We start from the raw sequence: 21,322 nt of genomic DNA on the forward strand, positions 1-21,322 counted from the left end.
ACTTTTTCAACTTAAATTTTGAAAGTGTTCCGGAAAGTCTGACACTTTTATATATATATTAAATTAAAGCTAATGTAATTTACTTTATTATGCGAAAAAAAAATTTCGGACTTTATTTTATCTTCACGGTGAAAATGGCTACCGAATGCTATTATTGTGTGAAAATTCTCGATTTTATTTTTTACATTTTTAACTTTATAATGCTATGACATATTGAAAAGTGTATGGATCAACATTATTTTTTTATGAGAAATAATATTTTTTAATAATCCCTTTTTCATTCTACATACTTTATCTTAATTAGGATATTAATAATGAACTAGCAGATCATGTAGCTTTTGGAATTGTCCACCAATTTTTAAAATTAAACAGTATCTAAAGATTTGCATCGAAGCGTTTTTTGTTGATAGTGATTTTAATCACTGTCAAATATCATTATACTTGATCCATCTATACCACGTCACCACTGTGCTGCGACCCCCCTGTGCTGGGTTTTTTAAATCGGACCATTTCGCTTAATACAGGGAGTGTTCAAAACATTAAAAAGCATATAGAAAGTAGAACTTTTTCAACTTGACTTTTGAATATGTTCCGGAAAGTCTGACATTTTTATATATATCTTAATTTAAAGATAATGTTATATACTTTATTATGAAAAAAAAAAATTTGACCTCTGGACTTGTCTTCGTGGTTAAAATGGCTACTGAATATTTTCATGTGAAATTTCTTGATTTTATTTTTTAGATTTTTAACTTTATAATACTATAACTTATTGAAAAATGTATGGATCAACACAATTATTTTATGAGAAATAATATTTTTTAGTAACCCCTTTTTCATTCAGTATATTAATAAGAAAATAGCAGATCGTGTAGCTTTTGGAATAATCCACCAATTTTAAATTAAACACTATCTAACGATTTGCATAGAAGTGTTTTTTTTTATAGTGATTTTAATCACTGTCAGATATCAATATACTTGATCCAACTATGCCACGTCACCACTGTGCCGCGACCCCCTATGCTGGGTTTTTTTTAATAATATTAATAATAATTTATTTTATAATTATTTTAACATAAATATTATACATAAAATATTTGTTCAAAAAAATTGGTTTAGTATGATTAATATAAGATTAATAGATTGATACAAATTTTTTTTTTTTTACATAACTATTTGTGCATTAATCTAATATTTTAATGTGTTAACGTTTACAAATAATTAGTCCAAAAAATAGACCCTTTGGTGTTCGCTATGTCTCGACCCTGATTTGTGTTTACCTTAAGATAGACTAAAAAATTAAGTTTAGAGAAATCTATATTAACGTTAAACTTTTTTTAAAATTAAAAAAAAATACTATAATTTTGTTAAAAGTATATTACATAAGTGAAACATCAAAAATTTAGTTCAAGCCTATATCTTCACTTGATTAACATACATAACACACTAAAATCCTCTAATGCCAGTATTCTTTTTTCATGTTAATCTAATTATATTTCTATTTAATTTAGATTCTAGCCTTAAAAAAATTAAATAAAAAATCAGAAATTGAGTCATTGACTGAATTTACTTCAACATATCTTACGAATGTATACATAAAAGAAAAGTTATTCAACCGGGAATATTATTAATTTTAATTATGTTCTTAATTTTATTTATTTAGTTGTGTTGTATATTATAATTAAGTAATACTTTTATTTTAAATAAATTATCTGTATAAAATATTAACCCATCCAGGGTGTAAGATTTTGAAGCTACTCAAAAAATTTCTATGATTTTATAACATATATGGTGATTTAAAATGTTAACAATTAATTATAAAAACTCTAGTTGTCTTTTATATTATAAATAATTCAATTTTTTTTACTCTTCAAATAATAATGTCAAATTATATTCGATATTTTATAGGTGGTTGGATAAAATTTGTTTTTCATTTAACTAGTGAGTATTGTTAGTAAAACATACTGAATGTTAAAGACATTAAATGTTCCCGCATTGCGTAAGAAACCCGTGTGCAAGTTTAGATGCCAAAATTATTTATTGTCTTGATATTTTTAAAACTTTCCTTTATGATAAGTTTGTATATATCGGAGATATTAATATTTTATCTTTGGAATCCTTCACCTCAACAATCATTTCATTGTTATATTTCAAAAAGTTAAAGCAAAAGTTTCTTTTGTTCTCATAACCTCCGTTGATGTACCAGAACTATTTTAAAGCTATCTTTATTATGTTAATTTCTTGCTAATTTTTTCTTTACAAAATACGTCATTGGTCAAAAATAAGGTTGCAATTTCCGTTCTCTATTTCCTTCCAATTGTCTTTTTCAATAAGCAAAAATTACTGTGGTATTTCAAAATACAACTAATAAATTATTGAGTAAATATTATAATATTTTTTATTTTTTCAGTTCTAATAAAATAATCATTTATTTTTAAATTTTACGTTAATTTTTAACTTTGGTGCGAAGCTGAGAAAGTATTAATTTTATTATGATGTGTTTTTTTTTGTGTCTGTTACCACTTTTTCTCAGCTATCACGGAACCGATTTCTTTCAACAACACATTAAAAGATCACAAATCGTATTTAGTAGAAGACATTACCCATTTAATTTTTGTAATAGATGAATAGAAACATTTTCTTTTAAATAAATATATTAGGTATTTAACTATTATTTGGTATTATATTTTTTTTAAATCGGACCCTTTACCTGCCCACAGGGAGGTATACAAAGTGATAACTTTTTCACAAAAAATTAATTTTTGTAAGTGTTCCGGAAAAATTGAAACTTTTATATATATTTTTAAAGACGGTAAAAGAGAAAACGGTGTGGAATGCCAAAGGAGACATAAATGATGTGTGGAATAGATTTGCTAGTTGTTTAAAAAATATTGCAAAGGGGATTGTTGGTGAGAGTAGGAGTAGAATGCCAGGAAACAAGGAAACCTGGTGGTGGGATGAGGACATTCAAAAAATCATAGAAAGTAAGAAAAAGCAATTCAAGGTATGGCAGAAGAGCAAAAGGAGAGAAGACTGGATGGAGTATAAACGTTCGTGAAAAGAAGTCAAGTGTGCAGTAAGTAAGGCGAAGTATAAGAGTTATGATGAATTGTATGATAGGCTAGGAACAAATGAAGGTGAGAAAGAAATCTATAGACTTGCAAAGATATGAGAGAAAAGGTCTAAAGATTATCATTATATAAGGTGTATAAAAGGTGTTGATAATAAGGTACTTTCCAGTGATGATGATATAGTGTTAATAGGAGGAAATTAATCAAAGGCTAGAGGTTTGGAGATCAGCTCTTGAAAAAAAGGGTTTAAGAATAAGTAACAGTAAGACAGAGTATATAGAGTACGAGTTTGGTAAAGAAGAACACGAGGTAGATGAAATAAGGAGATCAGTGACAATAGGTGAGGACGCGTTTCGAGAGGTGGAATGTTTCAAGTATTTAGGATCAGTTGTGCAAAAGAGAGGTGGTATTGACAAGGATGTAAGACACAGGATTAAGTGCGGGTGGTTGAAGTGGAGAAAAGCATCTGGTGTCTTATGCGATAAAAGAATTCCAATGAGGCTGAAAGGTAAATTATTAAGCTAAGTATTATCATTATATAAGGTGTTGATAATAAGGTACTCTCCAGTGATGATGATGTGAAAAAAAGGTGGAAAGAGTATTTTGAAAAATTACTGAATGAGGAATACCCAAAATAGGCATTAGAGGATATATTGTGGAATGAAGGACTGGTAGATTTATTTATTGAGGAAGAGGTATGGGAGTCTGTGGCATCAATGAAAAAGAATAAAGCAGTAGGACCAGGTGAAGTGCCAGTAGATGTATGGAAAATATTAGGCGGTGTTGGCAAAAGATGGTTGAAGGAACTTTTAAATAAAATCTTTTTAGAAAGGAAAATTGCAAATGAATGGAGGAATGTATTGTGGTGCTGATATTTGGATAAATGGATGAATGGAGTGACTAGAGAAGATAAGATAAGAAATGTGCATATAAGAGGGAGTACAAGTGTAGCGTCAATCATGGATAAGATGAGAGAAAATAGACTTAGATGGTTTGGTCATGTTATGAGAAGAGAAGAATGGAAACTGAGAATAATTATGAAAATGAATGTTGAAGGAAGAAGAGGTAGAAGAAGACCAAAAGAGATGGAGAGATGTTATTGAATGCGATATGAGGACATCTGATATGAGTGTAGAGGATGTGGGAGATCGTTTCTAATAGGAGTTTTAGATAAGAGTGGCCGACCACAAGTAATTGGGATTAAGGCGAGGAAAAATAAGGTAATAGATATTTATTCATAAATTATATTTTTAAATCTAAAAACTACTAATTATAGGATNACAAAAATCTGACATTAGATTTTATATATATAAGATAATTAAGGAAATAGAAGTTGATGTTGCTTTGTAACTATCTACCAATTTCTTAGAATTAAACACTATCTAAAGATTTGCATTGAAGCGTTTCTTATGACAGTGATTTTAATAACTGTCAGATATCATCTATACTTGTCCCAACTATTCCACGTCCATACTGTGCCGCGGCCCCACTGTGGTACCGTTTTTCTTATCCGATACTATATTTTAGCTAGTTAGATATTTAATATATTTATTAATGAAACATTTTTAACTTTAAATAATTATAAAATAAACCCATTTATTATTTTAGCTTCGATGAGAAGCTGAGAAGGTATTCTGGTTATTTTTTTTTGTGTTAGTCTGTTACCACTTTTTCTAAGCTCTCACCGAACAGATCACAAATCGTATCTAGTCGAAGACATTACCCTCAAAAACTGAAAAAAAATTTCCCTCGTTCCCCATAAATGGGGGAAACCTCCAAAAAAATTACAAATTTAAAAATCTCTAATTTTCGAAATTTTTTCAATTTCCAACTATGTCACGTCACCACTGTGCCGCCACTCCCTGTGCTGGGTTGGATTTTTATTTGATTAAAATCTCGTTTAATTACCTTTATGTTTAACATTAAAATTCAAGATTTTTTTTATTCAGGTTTCAATAGATCTAATTATTACCACAGTAAAAAAAGTTGCTTCACCCTACATAGAATTTCTACGTCCCTGGTAGAATTACCTAATACCTATGAATTTATTATAATAGTAATCAAAGTAGAATTTTTTAATATTCAAAGTTTAATTACATAAAAAATCCCATTGTATGTTAAAACAACTTTTAGCTTCGATGCAATGCTGAGCAAGTATATATTTTATTATGATATATTTTTTTGTGGGTATTGCCACTTTTTCTCAGCTCTTACCGAACAATTTTAGCTTTAAACAATTTTATTATATTTAAATAATTATATTAGAAATTAATTTTATTACACACTAATATAATATCTTGTGTAATTAAATATTTAACTAATATATAATAACTCAGGAAAATAAAATAATGGTTAAAAATTACTTTAATAAAACTATAAAATGTTCAATATATTACTATTAAATCATGTAAACCTGTGACTTTACAAAGTTTTGCTGTTAATAACTGACAGATATTATATTGACATTATACTAAATTTGATAATATTTTTATACATTTTTTAACAGTAAAGGATATTGAAGGGTATAAATCAATTTGTCACGGAAAACACTGAAAAATAAATGATATCTTTTTATACAATAATCCCAACAAATGACATAAAAATTTAAATCATAATTTAGCGAAAACCAAAGTTGAACCGATATTTGTGGTAAATAATCCAGAAAAAAGAGGGGTAGATTTAATGTTTAAATGTAATACTTGCTTAATAATTGACGAGAACCTAAGGCAATATTTATTAAAAGTTATTAAAAAAGCATTACAATAGTCAGTTTTAATATTATAAAAAATAAAATGAATTATTTTCCTATTTATATTATTAATTGTATTATATTTAAATAAACGAATTATTAATTTAAAAATATATATATTTGAAAAGTGTTTAATGATTAACCAACATTTATTGATATTTTCAAGAATATCGTCTACTTTAACAGTTAACGTTTAGCTTACGCTTTAATTTACGCTTTAAAGGTGTAAGTTTTTAAGATCAGTGAACAATTTCTTTATAATTTTTAATTTTAATTTATAATATAACTAAATATTATCCAATTTGCATAAAAAAATGTAGGTCTACTTGAGCCGTACTAGTAATATACCATTTAATTGTGATATTCACACTGTTAATTTTGGGATTACAATTTTAAAACTAGATATTTTGTAATCTACAGTAAAAATAAATTATTAAGATAATATTCATTATAATATTTGACCCAAAATTGAATATTTTAGTATATTTAATAAGAATAAATAGTTATCGTTAAAATTTCGATGATCGACTTTTTTTTATCTACCCCAGTATCTAAAGTATCTAAGTAAGTACAATAGAAAACAATTAAAAATTTCCTATGTGTGTGTCAAATCAGTCATAGACATAGGTAGGGGATTTGCCCCCTTTCAAAAAAATTCCATAGCTTATGTAAAATTAAAAACATTTTACATATACTTTTATAAAAGAAAAAATAGGTAATTTAGTCCTTCAAAATTTTTCATAAATTTACTCTTACGCCCTCAGTAGTAAGGCTTTGCCTTACTTTTTTGGTACTACGTAAGCAATTAATTTAAAGGATATTAAGATGTGTTTTGTAATCATTTTTACATACATTAACAAAGTTAACATATTCTCAGTGAGAATTGCATACCAGCCAAGTCTTTACGCTAAGAAACATTGAGTAATTACAATCTTCTTGTTAATTACCATATTTTGATCATATTCTTATATTTTTTTTGCAAGTTCAGAGTGAATAAGAATATCATTATCGACAATAGGGAACTTCTTAGGTGTATTATTAGTGAAAATTAAATATTATAAGAAAATATAAAATAAATAAGTTAAAACAGACATAATTTCCATAAAGAAAATTTTATAAATGCGTATACTATAAACGACATACATCAATTTAAAACTACGTAATAAACAAGAATTTTAAAGAAGGTAAGGTACTTTTTTAGCTTCGATGAAAGTTGATGGGAAAGTATTAAATTACTATGATGTTTTTTTTTTGTGTCTGTTACCACTTTTTCTCAGCTCTTACCAAACCGATTTCTTTCGACGATACTTCAAACGATCACAAATCGTATCTAGTCGTAGACATTACCCTCAAAAATTAAAAAAATTTCCCTCGTTCCCGTAAATGAGTAAAGTTTCAAAAAATCACAGATTTAAAAAAGGGCTAATTTTTAATACTTGAAATTTTTTATAAATTTTTTATAAATTTGATACTGTGCTGGGTTTTTTTTTAACGTTCAATTCAAATTAATAATGCTAGATTGTTCTACACACATTAAACTCCTAATTATAGAAGGGTTTATGTTCAGTATATAAGGAAACGGGTTCTATTCACATTTGTGTAACAATTTATCTGTTTTCTTATTTTTCGAACACTCTGCCTTTTTTTCTTTTATATTTTATTTTGTTTAATACATACAAAAGTGTATAAAAATAAGTTGATTTTTTCAATGATTTGACATCAATTATCTTTTATTTGAGCATAGATTATATTTTCTAAAACAACACAAGATTTTTAAAAACACACTAAGGAGTTTATATAAATTTATTACACATTAGCCTATTAAAATTATTTGATGATTTTTCAGATTTTTAATAGATGATCTATCGATAGTTCTTATCATGTCGAACAGTTGAATATTGTGTTATCATTTCATGACTGAAATGCGTAGTGATTGCGTACGTATGTTACTATAAGTATAAACTATTTAGATATAGTGCAGACTATGACCCAATGATTATATATATCGTTTTTTTGTGAATTGTTTTCTTTTGTTTTTGAAAGAGGCATAAAAAAAAAATCGTAATTAATAATGTCAAAATTAATGTGTGTGTGTATGTCGATTAAATAATTCTTTTCATCTCGATTTTAATATATATATATGTACTCGAGTATTTTTTATTGTTAAATTGTTGTTTGTTTTTCTTTAAGAAAGAGTTACAGAGTGATGGATGCATGTTTAGCCGTTGATCGAGAAGTTGATAAAGTATTGTCAAAATTTGGGCAAATTCGTCAACATGTAGATAAAGTTTTACAACAGCTCATAGAAAACTTGGAGAGTGTAAGGAATGATTTGCTCTCTTGTAACACTGATGATGGTAATTTTATTTTTCATACTTATCTGTTGAAAAGAAATTAATAGACTGTCATATAAAATTTAGTATTTATAATTTTTGTGTCTTTCATTCTATATATGTAAACACAATTTTTTTTCTAAATTAAAAAAATAAAAACTTAAAAAAGTTATTTAATTTAAAAAATTCAAGTAGGTAAAATAAGTTTTTAATAATAACTAAAGCAAAAAAATTTGCTCCTTAAATCTTTTATATAATAGTATATAGAGAGGCTACTAATAAGATACTTGTCCCTTTAATGACTAATATTTAGTATACATTATTAAAAGAATTCCTATGTTGAGAAGCTGGGTTTACTTCAATCAATGGTCTGCCTTAGCATTGATTCAACTACATTGTTGATTTCTGGATGGGTTTTATAAAAACTTTAACAATGACATATACCCTGCCCCTGTACGGCCTTTTTCAGCTGTAATGAAGTTCCATCAGATTGAAGACCAGTAAAAAAATTGTTCAAATCATTAGGCAGATTTAAGCCCTGATAGTTGTGATAGATGATAAATTATTTAGAAAAGTTCATTTTATCATAAAGAATAAAAAATTAAATGCAAATCTGTAGATCGTATTTAATTTTTAGTAGGGATTTATGGATTGATTTTATTATATTATAATAGTGTGATATCATCACTGGAATAGATAAAAAGTTTGATTATACTGATCTTGGTTAGAGATGTGTTAACTTATAGAAGACAAGAAGTTGTTAGGACAATTGTTTTTATAAATTTTTTATGATAGGATATGATAAAACACATAATATATGTTCAAAAGATGCAAAATTTTCTGAAAACAATTTGTATTGAACAATAATATAAATATATTACTTATGTATAAATACTTTCTTAACAAAGTTCCAAGTTATGATTATATATGAAATTTGGTATGGTTACTACAAATATAAAAAAGGCACAGTGTTTTTAAATACTTTTGAAAACTTGAGAAATATTGGGAAATAAGAGATTTTAATTGAAATTTTTTAAATTCCTTATGAGTGATTGCATTATTAAATACTTTTTTTTACATGTAATTGATAACCAAAGTTTAAATACTATTTATTATTGTGAATTTGCTTAATTCTATAATTTCTCAATCATATTAGTTAATAAAATTACTTTTTTACAACATCAAATTAAAGTATTCAGATATTGTACTATAGGGCTATCAGACGTCCGTATTTATACGGACAAGTCTATATTTTTCATGAAAAGATCAAAAAGTTAAGTGCATGAAAAAATTACGTGAAGTGGCGAGTAATTGGAGAATTCTGTCACATTCTCTCTTATTTTGCTCTGAGAGGCGAGAAAGAGAGAGAAAATATATGTAAAAATGGGCAGAATCAGGCAGACTATAAGTTTGAGTAGTGATCAACCATGCCATCATACGGCACTGGAATAACTAGCTTTTAATATAACTACTGTGTAAGCATGCAGTTGTATTGCGAATACTTGAGATGTTCATTATAATATAATTATTCAGACAATAAAACCAATTGCAGAATGAATATGTATGTGACTTATAATTTATTGAAAATTGATAAAATAAGTTATTCGTAAGTCGTAAAATCAAGTAAAATGTCAATCTAGATTATCGATCATCGATTCCTATTGATAACAATTAATTTTTATCGATTCTCATTAATTTTCATAAATGCGCATCACCTATCACGCAAACAAATTAAAATATTTTTTTAAATTTGATTATTTCTCTACTTTTTGAAAATTAAAAAAAAAATTTTTTATTTTCCAATTATCAATAGGGGGGGGGGTAGGTTTTGATATGTCCGTATTTTTCACTTTGAACATCTGGTAGCCCTATGTTANGGGGGGGGGGGGGGTAGGTTTTGATATGTCCGTATTTTTCACTTTGAACATCTGGTAGCCCTATGTTACTAGCTTTCTTTAAAAATATTTATTGAGAAAATGATGACCCCAATACTTTTATTGATATTCTATAGTCATTTTTTCTTTAAATGAAATTGTACAATTTTTTTTTTATTAATTTAATATTTTGTGTTATAGAATTAAAATCTAATCAATCAAAACTTGTACTTTTAAAAGGATACATTGATAAATCTAAAAAAGAAACACAAAAATTAGCAACAGAACATAGAGAATTACATAGTACTGTGTCAAAAGTAGGAAAAGCAATTGATCGAGTAATTATAAATTTTGATTGTTAGAGTTTTTTAATAATGTGTATTATAATTTTAAAAATTATTATTCACACATTTTTTAAGAACTTCATATCAGATTTTGCTGCAACCAGCAGAGAAGATGTTTTTTCCAGTCAAAAAAAGACTGATTTAGTTAATCATATCATAAGTCAACATTTTTATAGGCAAGGAATGTGGGATATTGCTGATGAACTATCAAAAGTTAGTTATTCATATAAATTAAAAGATAAATAAGCATAAAATATTTTATATTTATTTATTAAACATTATTATTTCTTAAATGTTCTGTTTGAAGTTATATCAAAGAAAAACTAAAAATATCCTTTCTCAAAAAATCTTAGAAATTTGTTTATTTATTTTCTAGTTTTGACTGTAAATATTTTCTATTATTTACAATTGCAAAAATTAAACAGAATTTTAACAATTTATTGTATTTTCAAGTTCTATGTATTACTTAGTTCTACTGAATATTTTCATAAATTACTTTGTATTTGAAATCCCTTGTCAAATACCTTCTTTGATCCGGAGTTTATCTCAAAAAATACTTTTGCAAGAGAACAAGTTCAATTATATATATTTTATTTATTTTTTCATAGAATATGTATGATATTTCTTTTCAAATTTATTATTTTAATTCATTCATTCTTTTAAAGAAAAGTTTTTTATTTAGTTTTTAGTGTTTTGCAGCCTATTAAGAACCACCACAGAGGTCTCTTTTTAAAAGGAGATTTCTTAACCATGGATCTCTTGGAACAGGTGGTTAGTCCATCGCCTAAGAGAGGAATAATATAGTTTACAAATTAAAATGAATTTTTAGTCATTTAAGTGTAAGGTTAAAAAATTAAAACCCACTTGCATTATATTAATTTAAAGGAAGCTGGTATAAAAGTTGAATGTGGACAAAGAGAACCATTTGCTAAGTTAAATCACATATTGGAGTCGCTTAAAAAAAAAGATATTATTCCGGCATTAGAATGGGCTCAAGAAAATCGTTCTCAACTAGAGATGCAGGTAAAAAATGTCTTATTTTAACTATTTTGTCAGTTTAGATATATATATATATAAATCTTATCTGTAAACAAAATTATTTGCCAAAAACTAGAATCTTACTTACCAATTTTGATAAAAGACAATAAGTTTTAGAAATAAATCTATATGTTAATTACATATTTAGTAGATAAATAATAAGTTATTGAAATTATTTTCAAGGCTTTATACAGTGATTTTTTTTATCTTAAACCATTTGATAACTCGCAAAATTACATACAATATTGAAAAAAAATGTTATAGTTTTTTTTTAGATACATATTTTTCTTGAATTATTTCTTACTTAAAGAGGTGATAACGTTTTTTTTTAATGGTAACTTATATATTTATATGTTAAAAATTAATCACTTATCACTAATATTAATTACAATTAAATTTATATAAAAATAGTAATTTTAATTACATATTTAACTAGCTTATAAAAAATTAAATGGTTAATAACAACTTTTGGACCAGTATTTTGATAGTTATTCTCATTTTTATATCTGGAAAGAGGAGGAATGTAGTGGAGAAATGTCTAATGATAAAAATAGCTGCAACTATGTTTTACCTTCAGTCTATATTTCAAATGCTAATAACCCCCAAAATAGTCCAAATATTATCTAACTGTCATTTACATAGATAATTATCTATTAAATAACCTAGTTAATTATGTATGTTGCCATTTAAGATAATAAAGTTGTCACATCTATAATTTATAAGGGATGATTCTAAAAAGTAATTAATAGTTGACAAATCAAAATATATATGTAACTTAAAAATACCAAATTATTTTTCAATATTGTATTTATTTTGCGAGTATTCAAGTGGTTTATTATAAACCAATTACTCTATATATTACGATAAAACTTTAAAATTATAAGATTGATTTAAATTATTTGGTAAATAATTAGTTTTGAAAAAAAGGTCTTCATATATTATATTTATAATTTGTGCATTTGTGTATAAAATTTGTTTGCTTTGAATTTAAAAGAAAAAGTGATTTTTTTAACTCATTTCTTACAGCTTGTGGTTTAAAAAAAATTATTAAAATTAAATTTAAATGTAAATTTTAATAATAATTAGACTGTAATTATTTTCTATAGCAGCCCTTGTTGCTGGGACTTAATTTGAAAAATTCAATTAATAACTGAATTTAAAATTAGGTTATCATTAGAGTGGTTTAAAATACTTTCTTTTAAATCAAATTTGGTGCATTATTATTACAAAATATATTTTAGTTTTGGTAAAATTTCAGAATAGAATTTATGTTAAAGGTGATAATGCTCTCAATACATTCCATGTATACTTATATTAATTGTCTTATTACAAAATTTTTACTGTAACTAATCTAATGATTTACACATTATTTTCTAGTAATTAGATCATTTAGCCTTGTACTTATTAAGGTTTGATATGGCTATTAGTAGGAGATTTGAGTTGCAAGACCATAAGAACCTTTAGTAAAAAATATTAACTAGTTTTTTTTAGATTAATTTATATGAATATTATCTTATTTTTAGTACATTATTATTATACTTGAGTTCTTTTTTTTATGTAAATAATTGTTATATCCCTTTGTGAATACTCAAGTGTAGCAATTCCAAACATGACTATCATATTAACTCAAAATAAAATACTAATACATAAAATGAATTACGTATCATTTCCTGTTATGGGTAATAGTATTTAGAATTCAATTTTTAGATATGACATAATACATTATTTTATTGTAAAGGGCATATTTTTACCATAAGAAATCATGTATAACTTAAAATTGAGAAATTTTACTACACTAAAGTATTGACAGTACGATATATGTGTTATTTAAATACTAATCATATATAAATATACATGAATAAATTATTGAATGATTTAGCTAAACTTTTTGTTTAAAAGGTTTAGTGTCAAGTTATGAATATGTTGCTTTATTTTAATATTTGAAAAGTGTTTCTTCTTAATTTATATACAAATGATATCACTATTCTTTTTGCATGCTTTTTTTAAATTCATTCTGATATTGCTTATCAATACTACAATTATTATTTTTAAATTTTAAAGGTTTTAAATATTGAAATATATTTATTTAAGATAACATAGATATTTTAATAGTAAAACGACTTTAAATACTTATTGAACATTATTTTTCTAAAAATCTTAACCAGGACCCAGATACATGCATGATTTTTAATTTTTAATGCGTATTTCATAACTTTTTTAAAACTTGCTGTTAGTGATCAATATGTATATTTTTGAAATTTCTTGATACTTATTTTAAGGGGATGTTTTTTTATTTTTAATGTATTTTTAAAAACTTTGTGAATATTAGGTAGATATTTTGCTAGTTTTTAATGCATATTTGCATGCTTAATTATGTGTTTTTTAATGTATGAATATATAAGTTCTGCTTAAGATTATTTATAATTTTATTTATCTTGTCATAATGTACCTCACTTGAGTACACGATTTAAAAAAAAATCTTTATCTAACCCAATATCATTATGTTACATTCAAGTTATTTAAGAGCATTATCAGAATTTTGTATAGATTGTTTAATTTTTGTATGACACATAATTTAACTTATTGTTAAGAAAATTTAAATCAAAGAATATATAATTTTTAAGTAAAGATTTTAAAAAATTAGTTAAATTACAATAAGTTTACAAAAAATCCATTTAGGTCAAAATATTAACTATTTTCCAAATTAATCTGTGTGTAGATGATTTGCTGTTCCGCAAAGCATTCAGTAGTAGCTTTTTAATATGCTAATACTTTAGTGTAAAATTAATTGGATTATATATTCCTATAAAAAATGATAATTGGATATGTCTGAAATTATTTAATCATCACCAAATTTTCACAATTTGATTGTCATATGTAGTTAAAGATGGTGTATAAATTTAAAAACTAATAATTATAGTTATGGCCAAGGTCTTGACAAATCATCCAAAATCATCATTAACAGTGCCAATAAAATAACTATCTATTTTGTTAGCCAATTGCTCAATAGAATCATAGTGAAAAATTATATTATTCATACAAATTATTCTTATGTTCAATTAAATCTGTTGTTAACTTTTTTCTGACAGTAATATTTTTTTTTATAAGAGTAATAAGAATTAAAAAAAAAATTATTAAAATTCGCTGGTAAAACAAATAAAGTTGAAAATTCAGTTAAAACATCAACAATTCAAAAAAATTATGAAATAAAATATTGATTATTTATATAAATATTATTGCAATTCTTTATAGTTCTTTTTACTAGTGTATAGTTTTTCTACTTTCAAATTATGTTTCGAATAAATAGAATTATTTCAATTAAATGTAAATAAAGTTGAAAATGTAATAAAAATTATATATATATATATATTTTTTTTTTTTTAATATACTACTTTCTTTACTTTAAATAAAAATATCTCTTTTGTTATTAAAACACTATCTCAAAAATTTGGTCAATTATTTATTGTGTGTATTCCAAAATGTGGTATTTTTTAAAAAATTTAAATTATGGCGATTTTTTTTATTATAAAAGTTCAAAGTTTTATAAAATTAAATAATTTAAAAGGCTTTTTTTTTATTTTTCGGAAAATAGATATAATTATAAAGATAACAGTGAAAACTAAGCTTTCTTAACTCATTTTTAATAGTTACCATATAGTTTTTCCTATGCTCTCTTTACAGTGTAATAGCTATGAAACTGGTCGACCAGAAAACATTTTTTTTTTTTCAATTTTTATCATACTCTTGTGTCTAAAGCAACAACAACAATAAATAAATTAAACAAAATTTAAAAATGCAAGATTAAAAGCCATGTTGATTATAAGTAGAATAACTCTTATAATAGCACAAAATTAATAATAAATTTATAAATTTTTACATATTAAATGATAAATTTTAATTGATTATATTCTACTAGAATTTATATAAAAATTCTTAATGTGTAGCTCATTATAATTTATTTAATAAAATTTTTCTTATATAGAAATTTCATAGAAATATACAGACATTTTTTCCTATTTACAAAAAACTCATTAAAAACTAAAAAAATACATTGCACAACACTCAATTATTTATTGAAACATTACTAAATAGTATTATTTTAAGGTAGACATCAAAATATTTTTAATAAAATATAATTAATTAATTTGGATAATATTTGTTGTAACATATTTTTAATTAAATACAATAAAACCAATTAAATATATTTTTAACATTAACCAAAAGCTTAAACTTATAAAAGACAATTCAGTTGTTTATGTTTTGAAAGTTAAAAAAAGGTAGGTGTGGAATCTTTTATGATATAGAAAGTTATTATATTTTTTAATTCTATTTTAAAGATATATATTGTAATTTAATATTTTAAATTCTAAATATCTTAAAATTTGTTTAATAAAATAAATGTTTATTGATTAATATATCATATAATCTGAGTAATAACTATATTTTATTGTACATACTTTACTGGTATTATTTTTAGTTAAATGGGGGTTGTAGTATTACAGATAAGAAACTGATACTAAGCTGTGTTATTCATATATAAAGAGTAAATGTATGGTAATTTTAATTGAAATAAATAGCACATCTTTTTCACCATGTAGTTTGTCATAAAAAAAAAGTCTAGTTGATTGTAAAAATTAACTAAATTAAAAAAAAAAATAGAAAACTAGTGTAAAACCTTATTAGTTGAAAGATAGGGTGAATAATATGATAATTACTTTTACACTTAAGGTAAAACATGAATATTATAATTTTACAGCAAAATTATATTTCTTTGCTACTTAATACATTTTTAAAATATATTTTAAATTTTAATAAAAAAAAAAAATGGGGTTACTCTATTAATTTGCAGTTTTCTTTTAGTTAATAAAATTTTTCTTTGTTAGTTAACTTTTACCAATACCTAAACTTATTTTTTCTACATTCGAAATAGATGTATCCTCCATACCCCTTGGTTAGGAGGGTTTCGTCTACTTCTCATTTGCCTATTCGGATCCCTTATCATGCAAAACGGACCAAGTTTAATGGTGGCATAATGAAACCGAGACCGAAGACGAAAAAAGTCAAGAGAATTGAATTGGCCAGAAAAATATTACAACAGTTTTATAAGGTAGGTCCTTAAAGACTGGAAAGAATCTTTCATGCTGGCAGCAAAGTACATTTTTATATTATATATTTTGATGACCTTGACTCATGCGGTATATTATTTATTCTATACAGCAGGTTATGATATTATGATTCCCTAGAACAATTTTTTTACATAGGAAATGATAATTAAAACTTAATAATAATTGTTTTATAATGCACAATTGAAAATGTGCATGTTAGGTATGTACTGTAATTAAGGTTACTGAATAAAGGTTTCTTATTTATTTGATATAAATAATTTGTTTAATTATAAATTAATCACTTTAACAGTATTGGATATATGTAAATATTTTATGTTTCTGTGTATGATGCATTTGTTTTTTTTTTAATTTACTTGAAAAAATGTGTTCAATTTTCATTCTATAAATAAATGAAAAATTGGGTGTTTGTGCATGTATAAAATGCTTTAGCATTAAATGAATGCTATATTAAAAAAAAAAAAAAAAAAAGAAATGCCAATATTTTATTTATTTAATGTGCATATGCTTTTTATAAAAACATTTTTGTGTATATCAAATTAATAAATTTAAGTATCCACAAGTTATCATTATTATTATTATTCAATCAATTATTAATTAATATTGTTAATGATAACTTGTTGTAATTATCAAAAATACATTATTTATTTCCATCCAATTATCTGAATATTTTATTTATAAAACAAAATAATAATCTTAATTATTCAGCAATAAAATTTATTTTTCAACTTGTTAAAATTAATAATTAAAAAAAAAATGAGATTCAATTTACGGTACAGGCACTTCTTAATATTATGGAAAATAATGTTATCATTTGATCTTAAAGTAATTGTTTTGTCAATTTTTAATTGGTCAGTCTGGATTTTTAATAAATAAATATTTTAAGGTGCAAACGTTATATAACAAAATGTTTTACGTTAGTAAAACTGATTTTTACTTTTATTTTCTTAATAATAATAATTGTTTATTATTCTTAAAAGAATACTTATTAAAGTATATAAAATTTAATGACTAAAATTTTAAGATTTTCTTTTAATAGATTGAAAAATTTCTTAAATAATATTTGTTATAAATTCTTTTTATGGTGTAATTTCTACTTAATAAATAAATATATAAATTTCAATTTATTTGTAAAATTAAAATAGAAGTACACTGTTGATAATTTTATAAAATATTTTTTTAAGATTTAATAAAATAATTATTTATAAACATCTATTACTAAAAATTTGTAATTAAATATTTTTTATTCCAGAGTTCTTCACTTGAATTTAAACTTCATCAGCTTGCTTTTCTGACACTTGTTCAAAAAGGAGTTGATTATCAAACAAAAGCTGTTGCATATGCTCGAGCAAATTTTGGTCAATTTATTGATAAACATGAAAAAGGTATATGATTTTTCAATTGATTTAAAACTCATTTTTAGCTTGGATTTGTTTAATTTTTAATATAATAAATATATATATACAGTCCACGACAAAAAGATAAAGGCACAACATTTAATCAAATAAAATTCTATATTTATACATATATGGATTCTATGTACTACCAAACTTCAGGTTATACCCAAATGATAGCAATCTTATATTATTTCTTGATCATAAATTAATAAGTGAAGTCTTATCGATGAATTTATTAGATTTTGTTGCGACAAAATTATAAAGGCAGTCAGTTTCGTTGCGTATATAGTAATAGTATGATTAAATTATCTTTATATAATACTTGTAATATACGTAATACAACCTAAATTTATATACTGTATTAACATAATTTTTGTAGTATTTTTATTATTTATGTAATTTATTATGGGAAATGCAAAACCACTATCTATGGAAGAACGAGGGAAAATTATGGCATATAAGGAATGCGGTCTTTCAAATCGGGAAATATCGCGTAGATTGAAAAGGAGTTCTACAATGATAGATAATTTTGTAAAACTTAGCCAAAACTATAATTCCAAGAAGTCTACAGGTCGACCGCAAGTATTAACTGATCGTGAAAAAAGAGCAATTTTAAGAGTTGCATCGAATTCTGCTTTGTCTGCACGTGGTATTCTCAATCAATGTAGTGTGAAAACTGGTATTCGTAACGTACAAAGGCTATTAAAAAGCACACCGACACTCATCCGAAAAAAACTATTACGAAAACCACCATTAAATGAACGTAATGAACAAGTAAGATTAGACTTTTCAAGAAACAAAATGAATTGGTCAAAAAGATGGAGAAAAGTAATTTTATCAGATGAAAAAAAATTTAACTTGGATGGACCTGATGGATTTTTGTATTACTATCATGATTTAAGAAAAGATGAACTATAATGTCAAAACGTCAAATGGGAGGAGAATCTGCAATGATTTGGTGTGCAATTGATTATAAAGGACGAAGTGAAGTTGTTTTTTTAGATGGTAGAATAAATGTTTTGAAGTATAAAGATCTCCTTAACACCCAAAAGTCATGTTTTCAGAAAATAGGCGGAAGAAATTTTATATTTCAGCAGGATAATGCGCCAATTCATACTGCTCGAATCATAAAATTATGGTTTGAAACAAATTCTATACCAATATTAGATTGGCCTGCACGATCTCCAGATCTAAATATAATTGAAAATGTTTGGGGGCTACTCGCCAATGAAGTTTATAAAGATGCCAAACAATATTCATCAGTTCGTAAGTTAGAAAAATCAATTTTTTAGATGCTTGGACACTAATTTCCCAAAACATCATAAAAAAACTTTATGACACCATTCCAAATGGAATTTTTGCAACTATTCGTGCTAATGGAGGTTCAACTAAATATTAATACAATAAGAAAATTAATAAATGTAATAAATTTTGTAATATAAAATAGTTTGTTTATATATAAATATTTGCCTTTATAATTTTGTCGCAACAAAATCTAATAAATTCATCGATAAGACTTCATTTATTAATTTATGATCAAGAAATAAGATAAGTTTGCTATCATTTGANATTTATGATCAAGAAATAAGATAAGATTGCTATCATTTGGGTATAACCTGAAGTTTGGTAGTACATAGAATCCATATATGTATAAATATAGAATTTTATTTGATTAAATGTTGTGCCTTTATCTTTTTGTCGTGGACTGTATATAAATGTATATCATACATCGAACTAAATGAATTAAGTCTTCTTGGCAAATAATAATGCACATTTCACTTTATGAAATGTTATGGTTTTGGCATATCCATGAGGAGTGGGTAGACTTATCTTCCTGAATTCCTATTTTTTCAGTTTTAACAAGAATGTTGGTTTGACACTAACTTACTACAGTTGAACTTGTATATACTAGATAGAAAGTTAAATGTAGTAGTTTCACATTAACTACTTCACTGAGGGATGTTAATTTTTGCTACTATAAAAATTACCGTAGGTCACCCATCTTATTATAGTGGCAGGTATGGCTCGACACTAGAGCTTATTTGCAACTATTCTATTCGCCATATTACAGAATAAAATTCCTCAAAAAATGTGAAACATTTTTTATATTTTTAAAGTGAAAAAAAAATTGGGCTACTTTGGGTCCATCAAAAAAATATTCTTACATTTTTTTTTTTTTAACAGTGCGTTATTTATATATAAGTTTTCTATAATCATTTTTAGTTATGAACAAAACAAATTTTAATTATAGGTAAAATAATCAAAGTTATAGGTTTGACATCATTGAATATTTACGTTTCAATATCTAATAATATTTTATTAGAATCCAGTTTAATATAAAAAACATTGTTCTATTCAAATATATTTTGTATTTTTAGATATTCAACAAATGATGGGTATGCTTTTATTTGTACCTCAAGGAATTAATCAGTCACCATATTCATTCATGATACAAAATAATATGTGGACTGAAGTAAATGAATTATTTACTAGAGATGCTTGTATGTTACTTGGCTTAAGTGTTGAAAGTTTACTTAATGTCAGGTAATATTAAACTAAAATAGAATAAACTGAAAATAAATTCTGAGTAAATATGCTGATGATATTTTTTTTAATAGCATAAATGCTGGATGTATGGCATTGCCTGCTCTTCTGAACATAAAACAAGTAATGCAACAACGACAAGTAACAGGTATTTGGAGTGGAAAAGATGAGTTACCAGTAAGTATTTATTGTAATTTACAGTAATTTGTATTAAGAATTCATTTTTTTTTTCTAGATTGAAATTGATTTAGACTCTGAGCATAGATATCACTCAATGTTTGCATGTCCTATTCTTAGGCAACAAAGTTCTGATAATAATCCACCAATGAGACTTATTTGTGGTCATGTCATATCAAAAGATGCATTGCATAAATTAGGAAATTCTACAAAGTATAGATTGATTATTTATTACATTACTAATAAACAAAATTCACTAAAAACATTGTGATTTTTTTAGATTAAAATGTCCTTATTGTCCTATGGAACAAAATCCATCTGAAGCCAAATTAATATGTTTTTAAAATAAATGTTATTTAAGCATTGTTGCTCAAATGAAAAATGATACTTTATGATTTATAGTACAAGAGAATGTGATCATTATAAAATTATTAACATTGTTTCTGACTATTAGTATTTTAATATAAAGTTCACCCATGTGGTTTAAAAAATAAGGTCATATTTGTAATTAAAATGAATTAATATTATATATAAGCAAAAAATCAATGAAAACGAGCATTTTTTATTTTTATTCCAACATTTTTTGAAAGTATTTAAATATATACAATATATAGAAATTTTCACGTAAACTTAAAAAAAGTTTGTTAAGTTTTGAGTAGACATACAGTATTA

General features: G+C 24.6%; 2 protein-coding genes across 5 annotated transcripts in view; both read left to right on the plus strand.

Annotated features, from left to right (window-relative positions):
* LOC126899571 (meiotic recombination protein SPO11) overlaps positions 1 to 1,705 on the plus strand; it is a 21,289-nt gene extending 19,584 nt beyond the window's left edge. For both annotated transcript variants that reach the window (XM_050674609.1, XM_050674608.1), the window contains one exon: positions 1,512 to 1,705. In XM_050674609.1, coding sequence (XP_050530566.1) covers positions 1,512 to 1,631 — 120 coding nt within the window. In that variant the 3' untranslated portion in view covers positions 1,632 to 1,705. The remainder of the gene's footprint in view (positions 1 to 1,511) is intronic.
* A 6,072-nt stretch (positions 1,706 to 7,777) lies between these two features.
* On the plus strand, positions 7,778 to 21,204 carry LOC126899568 (E3 ubiquitin-protein ligase RMND5A-like). 3 transcript variants are annotated; one of them, XM_050674605.1, is made up of 11 exons: positions 7,778 to 7,913; positions 8,015 to 8,177; positions 10,229 to 10,365; positions 10,447 to 10,584; positions 11,257 to 11,394; positions 16,340 to 16,516; positions 17,785 to 17,917; positions 20,308 to 20,473; positions 20,548 to 20,650; positions 20,709 to 20,863; positions 20,931 to 21,204. In XM_050674605.1, the coding sequence occupies exons 2-11, from the start codon at positions 8,027 to 8,029 to the stop codon at positions 20,992 to 20,994; spliced, it is 1,362 nt and encodes a 453-aa protein (XP_050530562.1). In that variant the 5' UTR covers positions 7,778 to 7,913; positions 8,015 to 8,026; the 3' UTR covers positions 20,995 to 21,204. The 3 variants fall into 3 exon arrangements, with proteins under 3 accessions (XP_050530562.1, XP_050530561.1, XP_050530563.1); XM_050674604.1 differs by having other exon boundaries at positions 7,781 to 7,913; positions 8,011 to 8,177; XM_050674606.1 differs by lacking the exon at positions 16,340 to 16,516 and having other exon boundaries at positions 7,795 to 8,177; positions 20,931 to 21,202.
* The last annotated feature ends 118 nt before the right edge of the window (positions 21,205 to 21,322 follow it).

Source organism: Daktulosphaira vitifoliae, unplaced genomic scaffold (genome assembly GCF_025091365.1).
Source record: "Daktulosphaira vitifoliae isolate Bord-2020 unplaced genomic scaffold, ASM2509136v1 Scaffold_2, whole genome shotgun sequence".
Lineage (NCBI taxonomy): Eukaryota > Metazoa > Arthropoda > Insecta > Hemiptera > Phylloxeridae > Daktulosphaira > Daktulosphaira vitifoliae.